This window comes from Mixophyes fleayi, chromosome 1 (genome assembly GCF_038048845.1).
Source record: "Mixophyes fleayi isolate aMixFle1 chromosome 1, aMixFle1.hap1, whole genome shotgun sequence".
NCBI classification, from domain to species: Eukaryota; Metazoa; Chordata; class Amphibia; order Anura; family Limnodynastidae; genus Mixophyes; species Mixophyes fleayi.
The window spans coordinates 36,883,621-36,899,428 of record NC_134402.1 but is presented as its reverse complement, the minus strand read 5'-3'; the positions used below and the strand labels follow the sequence as shown (position 1 = coordinate 36,899,428).

At 45.2% G+C, this 15,808-nt stretch overlaps 1 protein-coding gene across 3 annotated transcripts in view; it reads right to left on the bottom strand.

Annotated features, from left to right (window-relative positions):
* The window catches only part of AFAP1 (actin filament associated protein 1), a 120,013-nt gene that overhangs the window by 52,267 nt on the left and 51,938 nt on the right, over nt 1-15,808 (bottom strand). For all 3 annotated transcript variants that reach the window (XM_075194386.1, XM_075194385.1, XM_075194387.1), the window contains exon 2: nt 1,840-1,968. In XM_075194386.1, coding sequence (XP_075050487.1) covers nt 1,840-1,968 — 129 coding nt within the window. The remainder of the gene's footprint in view (nt 1-1,839; nt 1,969-15,808) is intronic.

Sequence of the window (15,808 nt, the reverse complement as noted above, 5' to 3'; positions counted from 1 at the left end):
CTAACTATCCTGTACCTCGTCACTCTGCCCTCTCCTCTCCATAACTATCCTGTACCTCGTCACTCTGCCCTCTCCTCTCGCTAACCATCCAGTACCTCATCACTCTGCCTTCTCACCTCCTTAACCATCCTGTACCTCGTTACTCTGCCCTCTCCTCTCCCTACCCAATAACCATCCAGTACCTCGTCACTCTGCTCTCTCCTCTCCCTACTCATCCAGTAACTCGTCACTCTGCCCTCTCCTCTCCCTAACCATCCTGTACCTCGTCACTCTGCCCTCTCCTCTCCCTAACTATCCTGTACCTCGTCACTCTGCCCTCTCCCCTCCCTACCCATCATTTACCTCGTCACCCTGCCCTCTCCCCTCCCTAACTATCCTGTACCTCGTCACTCTGCCCTCTCCTCTCCCTAACTATCCTGTACCTCGTCACTCTGCCCTCTCCCCTCCCTACCCAATAACCATCCAGTACCTCGTCACTCTGCTCTCTCCTCTCCCTACTCATCCAGTAACTCGTCACTCTGCCCTCTCCTCTCCCTAACCATCCTGTACCTCGTCACTCTGCCCTCTCCTCTCCCTAACTATCCTGTACCTCGTCACTCTGCCCTCTCCCCTCCCTACCCATCATTTACCTCGTCACCCTGCCCTCTCCCCTCCCTAACTATCCTGTACCTCGTCACTCTGCCCTCTCCTCTCCCTAACTATCCTGTACCTCGTCACTCTGCCCTCTCCTCTCCCTACTCATCCAGTACCTCATCACTCTGCCTTCTCACCTCCTTAACCATCCTGTACCTCGTCACTCTGACCTCTCCTCTCGCTAACCATCCAGTACCTCATCACTCTGCCTTCTCACCTCCTTAACCATCCTGTACCTCGTTACTCTGCCCTCTCCTCTCCCTAACCATCCAGTACCTCGTCACTCTGCCCTCTCCCCTCCTTAACCATCCTGTACCTCGTCACTCTGTCCTCTCCCCTCCCTAACCATCCGGTACCTTCTCACTCTGCCCTCTCCCCTTCTTAACCATCCTGTACCTCGTCACTCTGCCCTCTCCTCTCCCTAACTATCCTGTACCTCGTCACTCTGCCCTCTCCTCTCCCTAACCATCCTGTACCTCGTCACTCTGCCCTCTCCTCTCCCTAACCATCCTGTACCTCATCACTCTGCCCTCTCCTCTCCCTAACCATCCTGTACCTCATCACTCTGCCCTCTCCTCTCCCTAACCATCCTGTACCTCATCACTCTGCCCTCTCCTCTCCCCAACCATCCTGTACCTCATCACTCTGCCCTCTCCTCTCCCTAACCATCCTGTACCTCGTCACTCTGCCCTCTCCATAACCATCCTGTACCTCGTCACTCTGCCCTCTCCTCTCCATAACCATCCAGTACCTCGTCATTTGGCCCTCTCCTCTTCCTAACCATCCAGTACCTCGTCACTCTGCCCTCTCTCGTTTAAAATAAAAACAAGATAAGCACTAAATTATATGGTGTTTTTCATGCTTATGGTAGATTCATTTCATTAACACTGAAAAACACAGTTCATCATCATCATCATTTATTTATATAGCACCAACATATTCCGTAGCGCTTATCTTGGCATGCGAAAAAAATAAACAAACCAACAAAACAATAATAAACACCAAATTCCCCCACAAAATAAACACTAAAAACCGGGAACCCTGTCTGTAATCATTCTTGTCATGTAACAGGGCGATTATGATCCTTAGAACTGTGCGCAGTTGTCATAACATAACTGAATCATTGTAACATACACTTCATCTGCAGAACACCAGCCGAGTTAACCACAGAGACAGCTTTACTTGGGCAGCAGACATCGCACTGACCTTTGGATGACTGTATCCTTTGCAGAATGTTGCTTATCACAGTCTTTTTCTCCTTAACGGCTGTCGTAAGATATTCATGGTCCAGTAGCTGGAGAAATAGGCGCAGTTCCACGATCAACTCCTCCATTTCTAGAAGAAAGTTCAAGAACTCCCTTTAAACTTATTGAGAAGGATATGACATTATTAATTTGGGATTGTGAGACTGAAATAAAAAGTTCACAGTATAGGAATACAATTAAAATAGTATCTACAATAGAAAGATGGATACAGTAGACATCTATAGAAGTCTAAAGTGGTCCGTTAAGGCTACCAATGGCGTTGTGTTTTATAACTGGAGTAAAAATGCATGTCAAGAGATTTACCATCATTTAGGGGTTCACTGTAGGTTTCGCCAGCCATTTTTTGCCTTTATAGATTATTATTTCACCAGGTAACTGTGACTGGGTCACTTAAAAATAACTTATTTGTGGCTGGATCATATAGAAATAATTTATTCTAGAAATGTATTTCAAACAGAGGTGCAGGCACCAATGTATAATTGCAAAAGCACTTACTGTGTTACATTGGGATGTGTTACGTAGGGAAATGACTTGGATTTTTTTATACTTTTCTTTGGGAATTCTCAAGTTAGCAATAGAATGGAGGAAATGTGTATTCTGCAACTGTTTGAAGAAAGGATCCATGTTAATCTCATGCTAATTAGACCCTTTGATGTGTGAGTTTCCAACACCCCTGAAGGCACAGGAAGGTTTAATTAGACTTGCTGTTATGTTTCCTCTGTGTCTAAAACAGAATGCAGGAAATCACAGCAAGTTTTAGGATATTACAGGTAAGTGTAAATATTGCTAGCTTTTCATTGCATAAAAATCCATGTTTGGAAAACCTATATCATATCTTGATACTAAAAATAGTTCAGACATCGCGGAACCAGCTCAGATCGAGGGGCTGCCTTACCCCCTGCCAGGAGTTATGTCAGAACTGTATAAAAAGTGAGCTGTTTGAGCATCTAATATATCATTCTTGTACCATCTATATTTCTGGAAAGATCGCTAGTACCACAGAACAGCGTGTGAACTGTCCTTCTTAGGACTACTTGAGTAAATAAACATCACTTGCTTCAAAGACCTGCTTGACAACTTCTTCCATGCTGAAATTCCTGCGACCTACAGATTAGACCCAACTCTAATCTGTACCCGGCTGTTCTGAGGTTTGGAACCAGCTTTCCGGTACTACCGCTCTGCCTGCTACCCAGCGGCTCTAGCCTGTGTGATAGGCCAGGGGTGATCCATCCACAGCAACTCTGATCCATAGTACGAGGTCAGAGGTACCAGCCCAGGTACACCAGAAATGGTGTACACTAGCAGCGACAGTTACCCAGAAGGAACCCTGTTCTAGATCCCGGTAAGGAGTCCAGTGGTGGCAGCAGCTTAAACCCTTACTACTACGGTTAGAGGGCGCATTTGGGATAAAGAAAGGAAACGGTGGAACAGTTAGCCCAGCTGGTTCCCAGCAACAACAGACAGGGTGGCATAGGCGGTCCATCCTGTCACAGTAATATTTCCAGTATTCTCCTTAAAAGCACTTACAAAATCCCTTCTGTAGAGGCCATTTATTCACACTGCACTTAGGTGCAACTTTGCACAAAATCACAGAGACCAATCAGATATTTGCTCATTGTCTAAGTAGCTCTATACAGATGAAAGCTAATGGCTGATTAGTTGCTATGATTACTGCAAATTTGCAACGTCAGTAAATAGCCCTCTTTGGCCCAGCAATGAACTAGGAATAATAAACACATTTCTCATATAAATATATACATTTACAGTATTATGGAATACACATCGATTTGCTGACACCTGTGTTGATGAATGTCCGGATGTGTATAATGTAAGGCAAAGTGATGGTGGGAAATAGGTATAGGTAGGACTCAAAGTAAATGCAGATATACAACAAAAATGTAGAAGAGGAAAGAGAATACTGCTGAATTATTCTAAGTGTTAGATAAAAAAAAGAATTTTCCTTCACAATATAGATCAAGATATAATTTATTCATAAATATAAAACTCACATTTATCAGAACAACAAAGTTCCTAAATTTGCCCATACAAGCCACGGTTTTAGGCTTAATTAAACAAAAACTGCAGTTTATATGTGCCCAAAAAGATCGCAGATCAAATTCTGATTGGAATCATTCAGCTATCAGAGACGGCTGGTAAATCCTGTCAGACAATGTCCATCTGACCAGGCGTGCGCTGGTCGTCTGTGCTTATACTGCACTATAAGATCCAGCCGGCTGAATGCTATACACATGGATCTTACAGATTTGGCCACTTACATGTATGTCTAGATCTGATATATGTGGCCACGTGGACCACGAATGACATCCCTTGCCACTAAGCCACGACTTCACACTATTGTACTGCGAGAGGATTATCACACCTCCGTCACACTGACAGGAGACTGGGAGGATATAAAGGGATCATGAGGATGAAACAATGGCATCTTTACTGAATGAGGACACGTAAAAACTAGGTAAGGTTCTATAAAAAGAATGTTTTTATACAGTCATCCTTTAATATTTACATTAGATGAATACAAAAGAAAAAATAAATATGTAGTTTCAGTTCATTTAATAGAGCAATTTTAAGTACAGACCTAGGTGCAGTGCTGCACCTAATTCTGTGGAATACTCCAAAAACACATTTCACTTTTCAAAGCGAGACTGCCAACATCAGATAAATGGGGGAAAAGATACATTTTACCAGCATTCATGGATTTAGGAGAGGCGCACAGCCATCTCCATTCTGTGAATCCTATACATTTAATGAGACACATTTTGCACTTTGGTGATATTTCTAAATATAAAGCGGCAATCCCAGGACGACTTTATTACCTAATTTAAAGGTTAGGGTTAGTGTTAGGGATAGGATTAAGTTTAGGGGTAGCGTTAAACACCAAACACGTACAAACACCATCAACACTTTTATATTACACACAGGGCTGCCCCAGTAATATGCCAGCGGTAGTTGTATGTCGGTAGTAATTGCCCAGTAATATGTCAGCAGTAGTTGTATGTCGGTAGTAATTGCCCAGTAATATACCAGCAGTAGTTGTATGTCGGTAGTAATTGCCCAGTAATATACCAGCAGTAGTTGTATGTCGGTAGTAATTGCCCAGTAATATGTCAGCAGTAGTTGTATGTCGGTAGTAATTGCCCAGTAATATACCAGCAGTAGTTGTATGTCGGTAGTAGTTGCCCAGTAATATGCCAGCAGTAGTTGTATGTCGGTAGTAGTTGCCCAGTAATATACCAGCAGTAGTTGTATGTCGGTAGTAATTGCTCAGTAATATACCAGCAGTAGTTGTATGTCGGTAGTAATTGCTCAGTAATATACCAGCAGTAGTTGTATGTCGGTAGTAATTGCCCAGTAATATACCAGCAGTAGTTGTATGTCGGTAGTAATTGCCCAGTAATATGTCAGCAGTAGTTGTATGTCGGTAGTAATTGCCCAGTAATATACCAGCAGTAGTTGTATGTCGGTAGTAATTGCCCAGTAATATAGCAGCAGTAGTTGTATGTCGGTAGTAATTGCCCAGTAATATAGCAGCAGTAGTTGTATCTCGGTAGTAGTTGCCCAGTAATATACCAGCAGTAGTTGTATGTCGGTAGTAGTTGCCCAGTAATATGCCAGCAGTAGTTGTATCTCGGTAGTAATTGCCCAGTAATATGCCAGCAGTAGTTGTATGTCGGTAGTAGTTGCCCAGTAATATGCCAGCAGTAGTTGTATCTCGGTAGTAGTTGCCCAGTAATATACCAGCAGTAGTTGTATGTAGGTAGTAGTTGCCCAGTAATATGCCAGCAGTAGTTGTATGTAGGTAGTAGTTGCCCAGTAATATGCCAGCAGTAGTTGTATCTCGGTAGTAGTTGCCCAGTAATATACCAGCAGTAGTTGTATGTCGGTAGTAATTGCCCAGTAATATACCAGCAGTAGTTGTATCTCGGTAGTAGTTGCCCAGTAATATACCAGCAGTAGTTGTATGTCGGTAGTAGTTGCCCAGTAATATACCAGCAGTAGTTGTATGTCGGTAGTAATTGCCCAGTAATATACCAGCAGTAGTTGTATGTCGGTAGTAATTGCCCAGTAATATACCAGCAGTAGTTGTATCTCGGTAGTAATTGCCCAGTAATATGCCAGCAGTAGTTGTATCTCGGTAGTAGTTGCCCAGTAATATACCAGCAGTAGTTGTATGTCGGTAGTAGTTGCCCAGTAATATGCCAGCAGTAGTTGTATCTCGGTAGTAGTTGCCCAGTAATATACCAGCAGTAGTTGTATGTCGGTAGTAATTGCTCAGTAATATACCAGCAGTAGTTGTATGTCGGTAGTAATTGCCCAGTAATATGTCAGCAGTAGTTGTATGTCGGTAGTAATTGCCCAGTAATATACCAGCAGTAGTTGTATGTCGGTAGTAATTGCCCAGTAATATACCAGCAGTAGTTGTATGTCGGTAGTAATTGCCCAGTAATATGCCAACAGTAGTTGTATGCCGGTAGTAATTGCCCAGTAATATGCCAGCAGTAGTTGTATGCCGGTAGTAGTTGCCCAGTAATATACCAGCAGTAGTTGTATGTCGGTAGTAATTGCCCAGTAATATGCCAGCAGTAGTTGTATGTCGGTAGTAATTGCCCAGTAATATACCAGCAGTAGTTGTATGTCGGTAGTAATTGCCCAGTAATATACCAGCAGTAGTTGTATGTCGGTAGTAATTTCCCAGTAATATGTCAGCAGTAGTTGTATGTCGGTAGTAATTGCCCAGTAATATACCAGCAGTAGTTGTATGTCGGTAGTAATTGCCCAGTAATATACCAGCAGTAGTTGTATGTCGGTAGTAATTTCCCAGTAATATGTCAGCAGTAGTTGTATGTCGGTAGTAGTTGCCCAGTAATATACCAGCAGTAGTTGTATGTCGGTAGTAATTGCCCAGTAATATGCCAGCAGTAGTTGTATGTCGGTAGTAATTGCCCAGTAATATGTCAGCAGTAGTTGTATCTCGGTAGTAGTTGCCCAGTAATATGCCAACAGTAGTTGTATGCCGGTAGTAATTGCCCAGTAATATACCAGCAGTAGTTGTATGCCGGTAGTAATTGCCCAGTAATATGTCAGCAGTAGTTGTATGTCGGTAGTAATTGCCCAGTAATATACCAGCAGTAGTTGTATGTCGGTAGTAATTGCCCAGTAATATACCAGCAGTAGTTGTATCTCGGTAGTAATTGCCCAGTAATATGCCAGCAGTAGTTGTATCTCGGTAGTAGTTGCCCAGTAATATACCAGCAGTAGTTGTAGTTGTATTAGTTGTAGTAGTTGTATTCTCCTGCTGAATCCCTGGCTTAACTGCATCAACTGCATATAAAACATTATTTTATATGCCATTATTTTGTTTTTCCTGATTGTACATTTACAAGTTTCTACTTTTTACCTGTTATTATTCTACTATTTATATGCCTTTATCTTGTTTTTCCTGATTTTATATTTACCAGCAACTAGTTTTACCTGTTATTATTCTTGCCTATTTCCATTGTCCTTATTACCTCTCCTTCTATTATTCTTTGCCTTCCACGCCCTAATTGGTTATTGTCCTCCATCTTGCTATTGTCTCCCTGCTTATTCTTACCTGTTATCCGCTGTCCTTATTATCTTACTGTTCTGCTATCATTCTTACCTGTGTTCATTGTCCTTATTATCTCACTGTACTGTTGTTCCATGCCCTCCACGCCCTAATTCGTTATTATCTTCCCCCTTTTCATTGTCTTCCTGCCTTTGTTCTTACCTGTTTTTCACTGTCCCCACTATCTCACTGTTCTGTTACTCTCTCTCCCTACTATGCCTCCCCGCTCTCACTCCATACCCATACTCTCCCCCCGCCCTACCTCTCCCGTTCCTCCCCGCCATCCCCCGCGCGCTGCTCATCTTGCTAACCTCATCCCCATTTCCCCCCTCTCCTCTCCCCCTTTCTTCTGTGCCCTCTGGAATGCCAGATCCGTCCGCAACAAGCTGACTGCTATCCACGACCTCTTTCTATCCAACTCCTTTAACCTTCTTGCCATTACTGAAACCTGGCTCTCCGATTCTGATACTACTTCCCCCGCTGCCCTCTCCTATGGTGGCCTCTCCTTCACCCACTCCACCAGGCCTGGTGCCCGCCCTGGCGGTGGAGTTGGCCTCCTCCTCTCCTCCACCTGTACTTTTCGTGTCATTCCCCCTGAACCCTCCCTCTCCTTCTCCTCTTTTGAAGCTCACTCCATCCGCCTCTTCTACCCCATCCATCTCCGCGTCACTGTCATCTACCGCCCCCCTGGCCCCACCTCCCTCTTCCTTGACAACTTTGCTAGCTGGCTTCCTCACTACCTCTCCTCCGATCTCCCCTCGATCATTCTCAGCGACTTTAATATCCCCATCGACAACCCCACCTACCCTGCTTCCAGCAAACTGCTCACCCTCTCTTCCTCCCTTGGTCTCACCCAATGGACCTCCTCCTCTACCCACTGCCTTGGTCACTCCCTTGATCTTGTCTTCTCCTACCTATGTAATCTCTCCGACTTCTCCATCTCTCCCTTTCCTCTATCCGACCACCATCTCCTCTCCTTCTCTCTCTCCTCTTCTCCTGCTCCCCTCCCCCTGCCCAAACCTACTCTGTCCATACGCAACCTCGATGCTCTTGACCCTGCCTCTCTGTCCTCCTCTCTCGATACCCTCCTTTCTCCCCTTTCCTCCCAGGCCTGCCCCAACCAGGCGGTCTCCCTCTACAATCACACCCTCACCTCCGCTCTGGACGCGGTCGCCCCTGCCCACTCCGTCCACCCCCGCTGCTCCAAACCCCAACCCTGGCACTCCAAATTTACCCGCTTCCTCCAAAAATGCTCCCGTTCCGCCGAACGTCACTGGAGAAAATCCCGCTCCCTGGCTGACTTCCTCCACTTTAAATTCATCCTTTCATCCTACAGCTCTGCCCTCTCATTCGCTAAACAATCTTTCTTTAAATCCCTCATCTCTTCCCAGTCCTCTAACCCCCGCCGCCTCTTTGCCACCTTCAGCACTCTCCTGGCCCCCTCCCCTCCCCCCACCCCCTCCTCCCTGACTGCCTCTGATTTCGCCTCCTTCTTCTCCTCTAAAATCGAGGCCATCCGACTTGAAATCTCCTCCTCCACTCTCTCTTCCACCCCTCCCACTCTTCTGTCCTCCCCCCCCAACCACCTTCCCCTCCACTCCTTCCGTCCCACCACCGGCGAGGAAGTCCACTCTCTCATTTTATCCTCCCCCCCCACTACCTGCCCCCTGGATCCCATCCCCTCCCACCTTCTTCGCTCCCTTTCCCCCACCACCTGCTCCCACCTCGCTCACCTCTTTAATCTCTCCCTCTCCACTGGCATCTTCCCCTCCCCCTTCAAACATGCTCTCGTATCCCCCATTCTTAAGAAACCTAATCTCGACCCCACTTCTCTCTCGAACTATCGCCCCATATCTCTTCTCCCTTTTGCCTCCAAAATTCTTGAGAGGCTCGTCTGCAGCCGTCTCACCTCCTACCTTTCTGAATACTCCCTCCTTGATCCTCTCCAGTCTGGTTTCCGCCCCCTCCACTCCACTGAAACTGCCCTGGCTAAAGTCACCAATGACCTCCTCTCTGCAAAAGCCAGGGGCCACTTCTCCCTTCTCATCCTCCTTGACCTCTCTGCAGCCTTTGACACCGTTGACCACCCCCTCCTCCTTCACACCCTCCAGTCTTTCGGCCTCTCCAGCCCAGTCCTGTCCTGGTTCACCTCTTACCTTACTCACCGTTCCTTCTCTGTCACCACCTCTGGGTCTCTCTCCCCCCCATCCACCCTTCCAGTCGGGGTCCCTCAGGGCTCTGTTCTGGGACCCTTACTCTTCTCTCTATACACCTCCTCCCTGGGTGAACTCATCAGCTCCTTCGGCTTCAGCTACCACCTTTACGCTGACGACACTCAACTATACCTCTCCTCTCCTGATCTCTCTCCCTCCCTCCTCTCTAGGGTGTCCGCCTGCCTCTCTGCCATCTCCTCCTGGATGTCCTCTCGATTCCTCAAACTTAACCTTGCCAAAACTGAGCTCATAGTTTTTCCTCCCTCTCATACCCAATCCCCTTCTGACCTCTCCATCACTGTCGACAACACCTCTATCTCCCCTGTCCCCCAACTTCGCTGCCTTGGTGTCATCCTCGACTCCTCTCTCTCCTTTGGCCCCCACATCCTCTCTCTTGCTAAATCCTGCCGCTTCCAGCTGCGCAACATCGCTCGCATCCGGCCCTTCCTCTCCCAAGATGCCACCAAATGCCTTATCCACTCTCTGATCATCTCCCGCCTGGACTACTGTAACCTCCTCCTCACTGGCCTCCCCCACTCTCATCTCGATCCCCTTCGATCCGTCCTTAACGCTGCAGCTAGGCTTATTTTCCCCTCTCGCCGCTCCTCTTTTGTCTCCCCCCTCTACCTAGCCCTTCACTGGCTCCCATTCCCCTTCAGAATCCTCTTTAAGCTCCTCACACTCACCTACAAGGCCCTCGCCAACTCCACTGCACCCTACATCTCCACCCTCCTCTCTATTCATGCTCCATCCCGCCCTCTCCGTTCTGCCTCTGACCGTCGCCTCTCTTCCCCCCTTATAACCTCCTCCCACGCGCGTATCCAAGACTTCGCTCGCGCTGCCCCCCTCCACTGGAACAAGCTCCCTCCCTCCATCAGAACTTCCCCTAATCTGTCCAGCTTCAAACGGGCCCTAAAAACCCACCTTTTTCTTAAAGCCTTTCTGTCTCCCACTTAACTTCCTACCTTATCTTCTGCCTCTGTCCCCCTACTCTCCCTCTCTCCCCTGCGTCTCTCTGTCTGTCCACCTCTCCCCTTAGATTGTACGCTCCTCTGAGCAGGGCCATCTCTCCTCCTGTTTCCACCACTTCTAACTCTGCTCTCCAGCTACTTAGCCCTCCTCCTCAAAGGTCCTCCACCCCACATCCACTTTCGCTCCCTCCTCCCCCCTGGGGGTCTCCCTGTCTTCCGCGCCCCCCTTCTTGGGCCCCGTCGTTTTCGGATCCTCCCTCCCCCTTCCCCGCCCTCTCTAGCTGTGCATTGAGCGTACTGAGTTGCTGTGTTTACTGTACTGTGCTGTCTCCCATTGTATTGTGATTTTGTTTGTCTCTGTACGGCGCTGCGGATGCCTTGTAGCGCCTTATAAATAAATATTAATAATAATAATAATAATAGTTGTATCTCGGTAGTAATTGCCCAGTAATATGCCAGCAGTAGTTGTATCTCGGTAGTAGTTGCCCAGTAATATACCAGCAGTAGTTGTATCTCGGTAGTAGTTGCCCAGTAATATGCCAGCAGTAGTTGTATGTCGGTAGTAATTGCCCAGTAATATACCAGCAGTAGTTGTATGTCGGTAGTAATTGCCCAGTAATATACCAGCAGTAGTTGTATCTCGGTAGTAGTTGCCCAGTAATATACCAGCAGTAGTTGTATGTCGGTAGTAATTGCCCAGTAATATACCAGCAGTAGTTGTATGTCGGTAGTAATTGCCCAGTAATATACCAGCAGTAGTTGTATGTCGGTAGTAATTGCCCAGTAATATACCAACAGTAGTTGTATGTCGGTAGTAGTTGCCCAGTAATATGCCAGCAGTAGTTGTATCTCGGTAGTAGTTGCCCAGTAATATACCAGCAGTAGTTGTATGTCGGTAGTAATTGCCCAGTAATATACCAGCAGTAGTTGTATGTCGGTAGTAGTTGCCCAGTAATATACCAGCAGTAGTTGTATGTCGGTAGTAGTTGCCCAGTAATATACCAGCAGTAGTTGTATGTCGGTAGTAATTGCCCAGTAATATACCAGCAGTAGTTGTATCTCGGTAGTAATTGCCCAGTAATATGTCAACAGTAGTTGTATGTCGATAGTAATTGCCCAGTAATATACCAGCAGTAGTTGTATGTCGGTAGTAATTGCCCAGTAATATACCAGCAGTAGTTGTATGTCGGTAGTAATTGCCCAGTAATATACCAGCAGTAGTTGTATCTCGGTAGTAATTGCCCAGTAATATGCCAGCAGTAGTTGTATCTCGGTAGTAGTTGCCCAGTAATATACCAGCAGTAGTTGTATGTCGGTAGTAGTTGCCCAGTAATATGCCAGCAGTAGTTGTATCTCGGTAGTAGTTGCCCAGTAATATACCAGCAGTAGTTGTATGTCGGTAGTAATTGCCCAGTAATATACCAGCAGTAGTTGTATCTCGGTAGTAGTTGCCCAGTAATATACCAGCAGTAGTTGTATGTCGGTAGTAATTGCCCAGTAATATACCAGCAGTAGTTGTATGTCGGTAGTAATTGCCCAGTAATATGTCAGCAGTAGTTGTATGTCGGTAGTAATTGCCCAGTAATATACCAGCAGTAGTTGTATGTCGGTAGTAATTGCCCAGTAATATACCAGCAGTAGTTGTATGTCGGTAGTAATTGCCCAGTAATATACCAGCAGTAGTTGTATCTCGGTAGTAGTTGCCCAGTAATATACCAGCAGTAGTTGTATGTCGGTAGTAATTGCCCAGTAATATGCCAGCAGTAGTTGTATGTCGGTAGTAATTGCCCAGTAATATACCAGCAGTAGTTGTATGTCGGTAGTAATTGCCCAGTAATATACCAGCAGTAGTTGTATGTCGGTAGTAGTTGCCCAGTAATATACCAGCAGTAGTTGTATGTCGGTAGTAATTGCCCAGTAATATACCAGCAGTAGTTGTATGTCGATAGTAATTGCCCAGTAATATACCAGCAGTAGTTGTATGTCGGTAGTAGTTGCCCAGTAATATACCAGCAGTAGTTGTATGTCAGTAGTAATTGCCCAGTAATATACCAGCAGTAGTTGTATGTCAGTAGTAATTGCCCAGTAATATACCAGCAGTAGTTGTATGTCGGTAATAATTGCCCAGTAATATACCAGCAGTAGTTGTATGTCGGTAGTAGTTGCCCAGTAATATACCAGCAGTAGTTGTATGTCGGTAGTAATTGCCCAGTAATATGCCAGCAGTAGTTGTATGTCGGTAGTAATTGCCTAGTAATATACCAGCAGTAGTTGTATGTCGGTAGTAATTGCCCAGTAATATACCAGCAGTAGTTGTATGTCGGTAGTAGTTGCCCAGTAATATACCAGCAGTAGTTGTATGCCGGTAGTAATTGCCCAGTAATATACCAGCAGTAGTTGTATGTCGGTAGTAATTGCCCAGTAATATACCAGCAGTAGTTGTATGTCGGTAGTAATTGCCCAGTAATATACCAGCAGTAGTTGTATGTCGGTAGTAATTGCCCAGTAATATACCAGCAGTAGTTGTATGTCGGTAGTAATTGCCCAGTAATATGTCAGCAGTAGTTGTATGTCGGTAGTAGTTGCCCAGTAATATACCAGCAGTAGTTGTATCTCGGTAGTAATTGCCCAGTAATATACCAGCAGTAGTTGTATGTCGGTAGTAATTGCCCAGTAATATGTCAGCAGTAGTTGTATCTCGGTAGTAATTGCCCAGTAATATGTCAGTGGGAATCTCCAGGAATTTTCCAGTAATAGTAGTATATAACAGTAGTCACTGTAACAGAAATGCCTGCTAACATGCCACTAGCAGTAGTTATATGCCTTTATAACATCCTAAGATTAAAGGTTAGTGCATACTTGCCAACTCTCCTGAATGCGTGGGTCTCCCGAAATTCGGGTCGGTCTCACGGACTCCCAGGAGAGCTGGCAAGTCTCCTGCATCCTGCTACTGTCTTCCCAAAATGAAGCGATTGGCCGCGCACCGCCCCTCCCGCCCTCCAGTGACGCCCCTCTCCCGGAAAAAACTTCGCAAAAGTAGGTAAGTATGGGGTAGTGGCACATAGACGCCTTCTAGATTCAGAAACGCTGATGCCTGATTTTTAAAGTGTTCTTAGTGTTGTGCTAATCTCACAGTTTATAATAGGCGCTTCAAAATCTGTTTTACTGGAGCTGCTCGAATATGATGTCATTGAATTGGAGAGCGCTTTTTTTATTGAGCACTTTCGACATTTGTCCAAAATATTGCTACCCGTGTTTGTAAAAACCCCTTTGAGCAATTAGAGCACTTGTGACGTCCTCTTATTTTACTCACAGAAATGAATGATTTCCATTTGGAGTGATTAAACACCCTTAAATCATCAGTATTAAATTCCTGTAGTAACCTTAGGCGCGATATAGGGGAGTAAAATTCACCTTTCCAGAATTCTATGTCCCACTTTTTTTTTTCCCGCTACAGACATAATTACCATTAAAAGTGCGATGACATTAAACAACAGCACAGAAGACAATTTTAAGTAATTTCCTATTTATTTTAAATATCTTACCATAAAAAATTGGTGATTTTCATGACCATTCAGGATCACAATATTAGTAAATGGTTTCCCCTCACATTCGATCTCTACATGTTTGTTACTATCGTTCATGAAAAAGATTGTTTCCAAAACAATTCGACAGTGAAGAACTCAGAAGATAAAAATCATTGTTAGTGTTGGTACCTTAAGTTTCCTCAGCTTCCTGCCTATTGGCTGATATTGCAGTTTCCTGCATCCAATCAGACTTCAGCGCAAAACAAGAGCCAGAACAGCAGCAGCCAATCACAGACCTGCTTGTTAGCTGTTCAGAAGAACGTGGCGCAAGATCTACAGCAAGCGCCACCATGGAGAAAACGTGACAGACAGCAGATGTAGAGACTCCTACCTGCCACATTGGCATCTCCCTGTCATCTCCCCTCATGGAGTAACCTGAGGCAACCTGCTCACCTCACTTCATGATAGCTGTGCCCCTGCATCTAATTTTCTTCAAACTAAAGACAATAATATCTCCTATTTAATCAGCCATCTTGTTTGAAATCAGTGCTGTGGCTAGAAATTAAATAAACACTCTGTAATAGAGCTTGGCACCTTTCCAGCTGAATTTCTAACACATACTCCTCTATCTCATCTCCAGGACCTTCCAGCAATACAACCATTACAAATTAGGGCTGCTGGTAAGGTTTGTTAGGAAACGGCATCCAATTTTCCATATAATGCAGATGTAATAATGTTATCCAGGTGTCAGGAAAACCATGCATGCACATCACATAAACCATATGTTTTACATAAAGAAGACCGTCCAGAGCATTCATTTATTAGTAACTAAGCATAATTCAATAAATACAAAAGCAGTAAAAAAAAATGAGACACTCTGCTCGTGTTGTTAAGATAAACATGGCCCCTTTGAAAACTAACCCTTGCAGTCACAGTGTTTCTAATTTAAAGTGACCGGACTCCTACAAGCAATGGGGCAGCCACTATGAGAATTTGTGCATTTTATCATGGCAATATACTAATATCCTTGTGTCTCCCCCCTCCCTCCAGAATGTAAGCTCTACCGGGCAGGGACTTCTCTACCCTTTGTCTCCTGTCTGTCGGTCCAATCTGTATGTCCCTGTTACACATAATTGCCTGTTCTCCTGGAAAGTCCAGAATGTCGGCGAGTCTCCCTCGAACTCCCGAAAGAGAAGGCCTTTCTAATGGTGCCCACCTAGTTCACTACTAAAGTGGGCTGAATTGACGACGCAATAAAATTGCTTGGTATACCCCTTATGAAAAAGTACCATGGTGTAGCCACAAATAAGGGATATAAGTAACAATATGAAAAGATTGAAGTAACTCTTACAAAGACTAAAAATATATAATTGTGTAGAAGAGTTTCTGTAGGAGTCTCAGGGCTTGTTCACAAAAATGGATAAAAACCACATGAAAACGGACCAAGGCTTTGGGGATAAGTATTTTTCATGTGCTGCTGTTTCCCCAATACAAACTAGTGAGCTGGTAGCGCGCGTTAGCAGGTAAGAAACAGGACACTGCAGGTAAATTAGAATGCAATGATGGGAACAAACCCGTAAGACACTGTTGATCC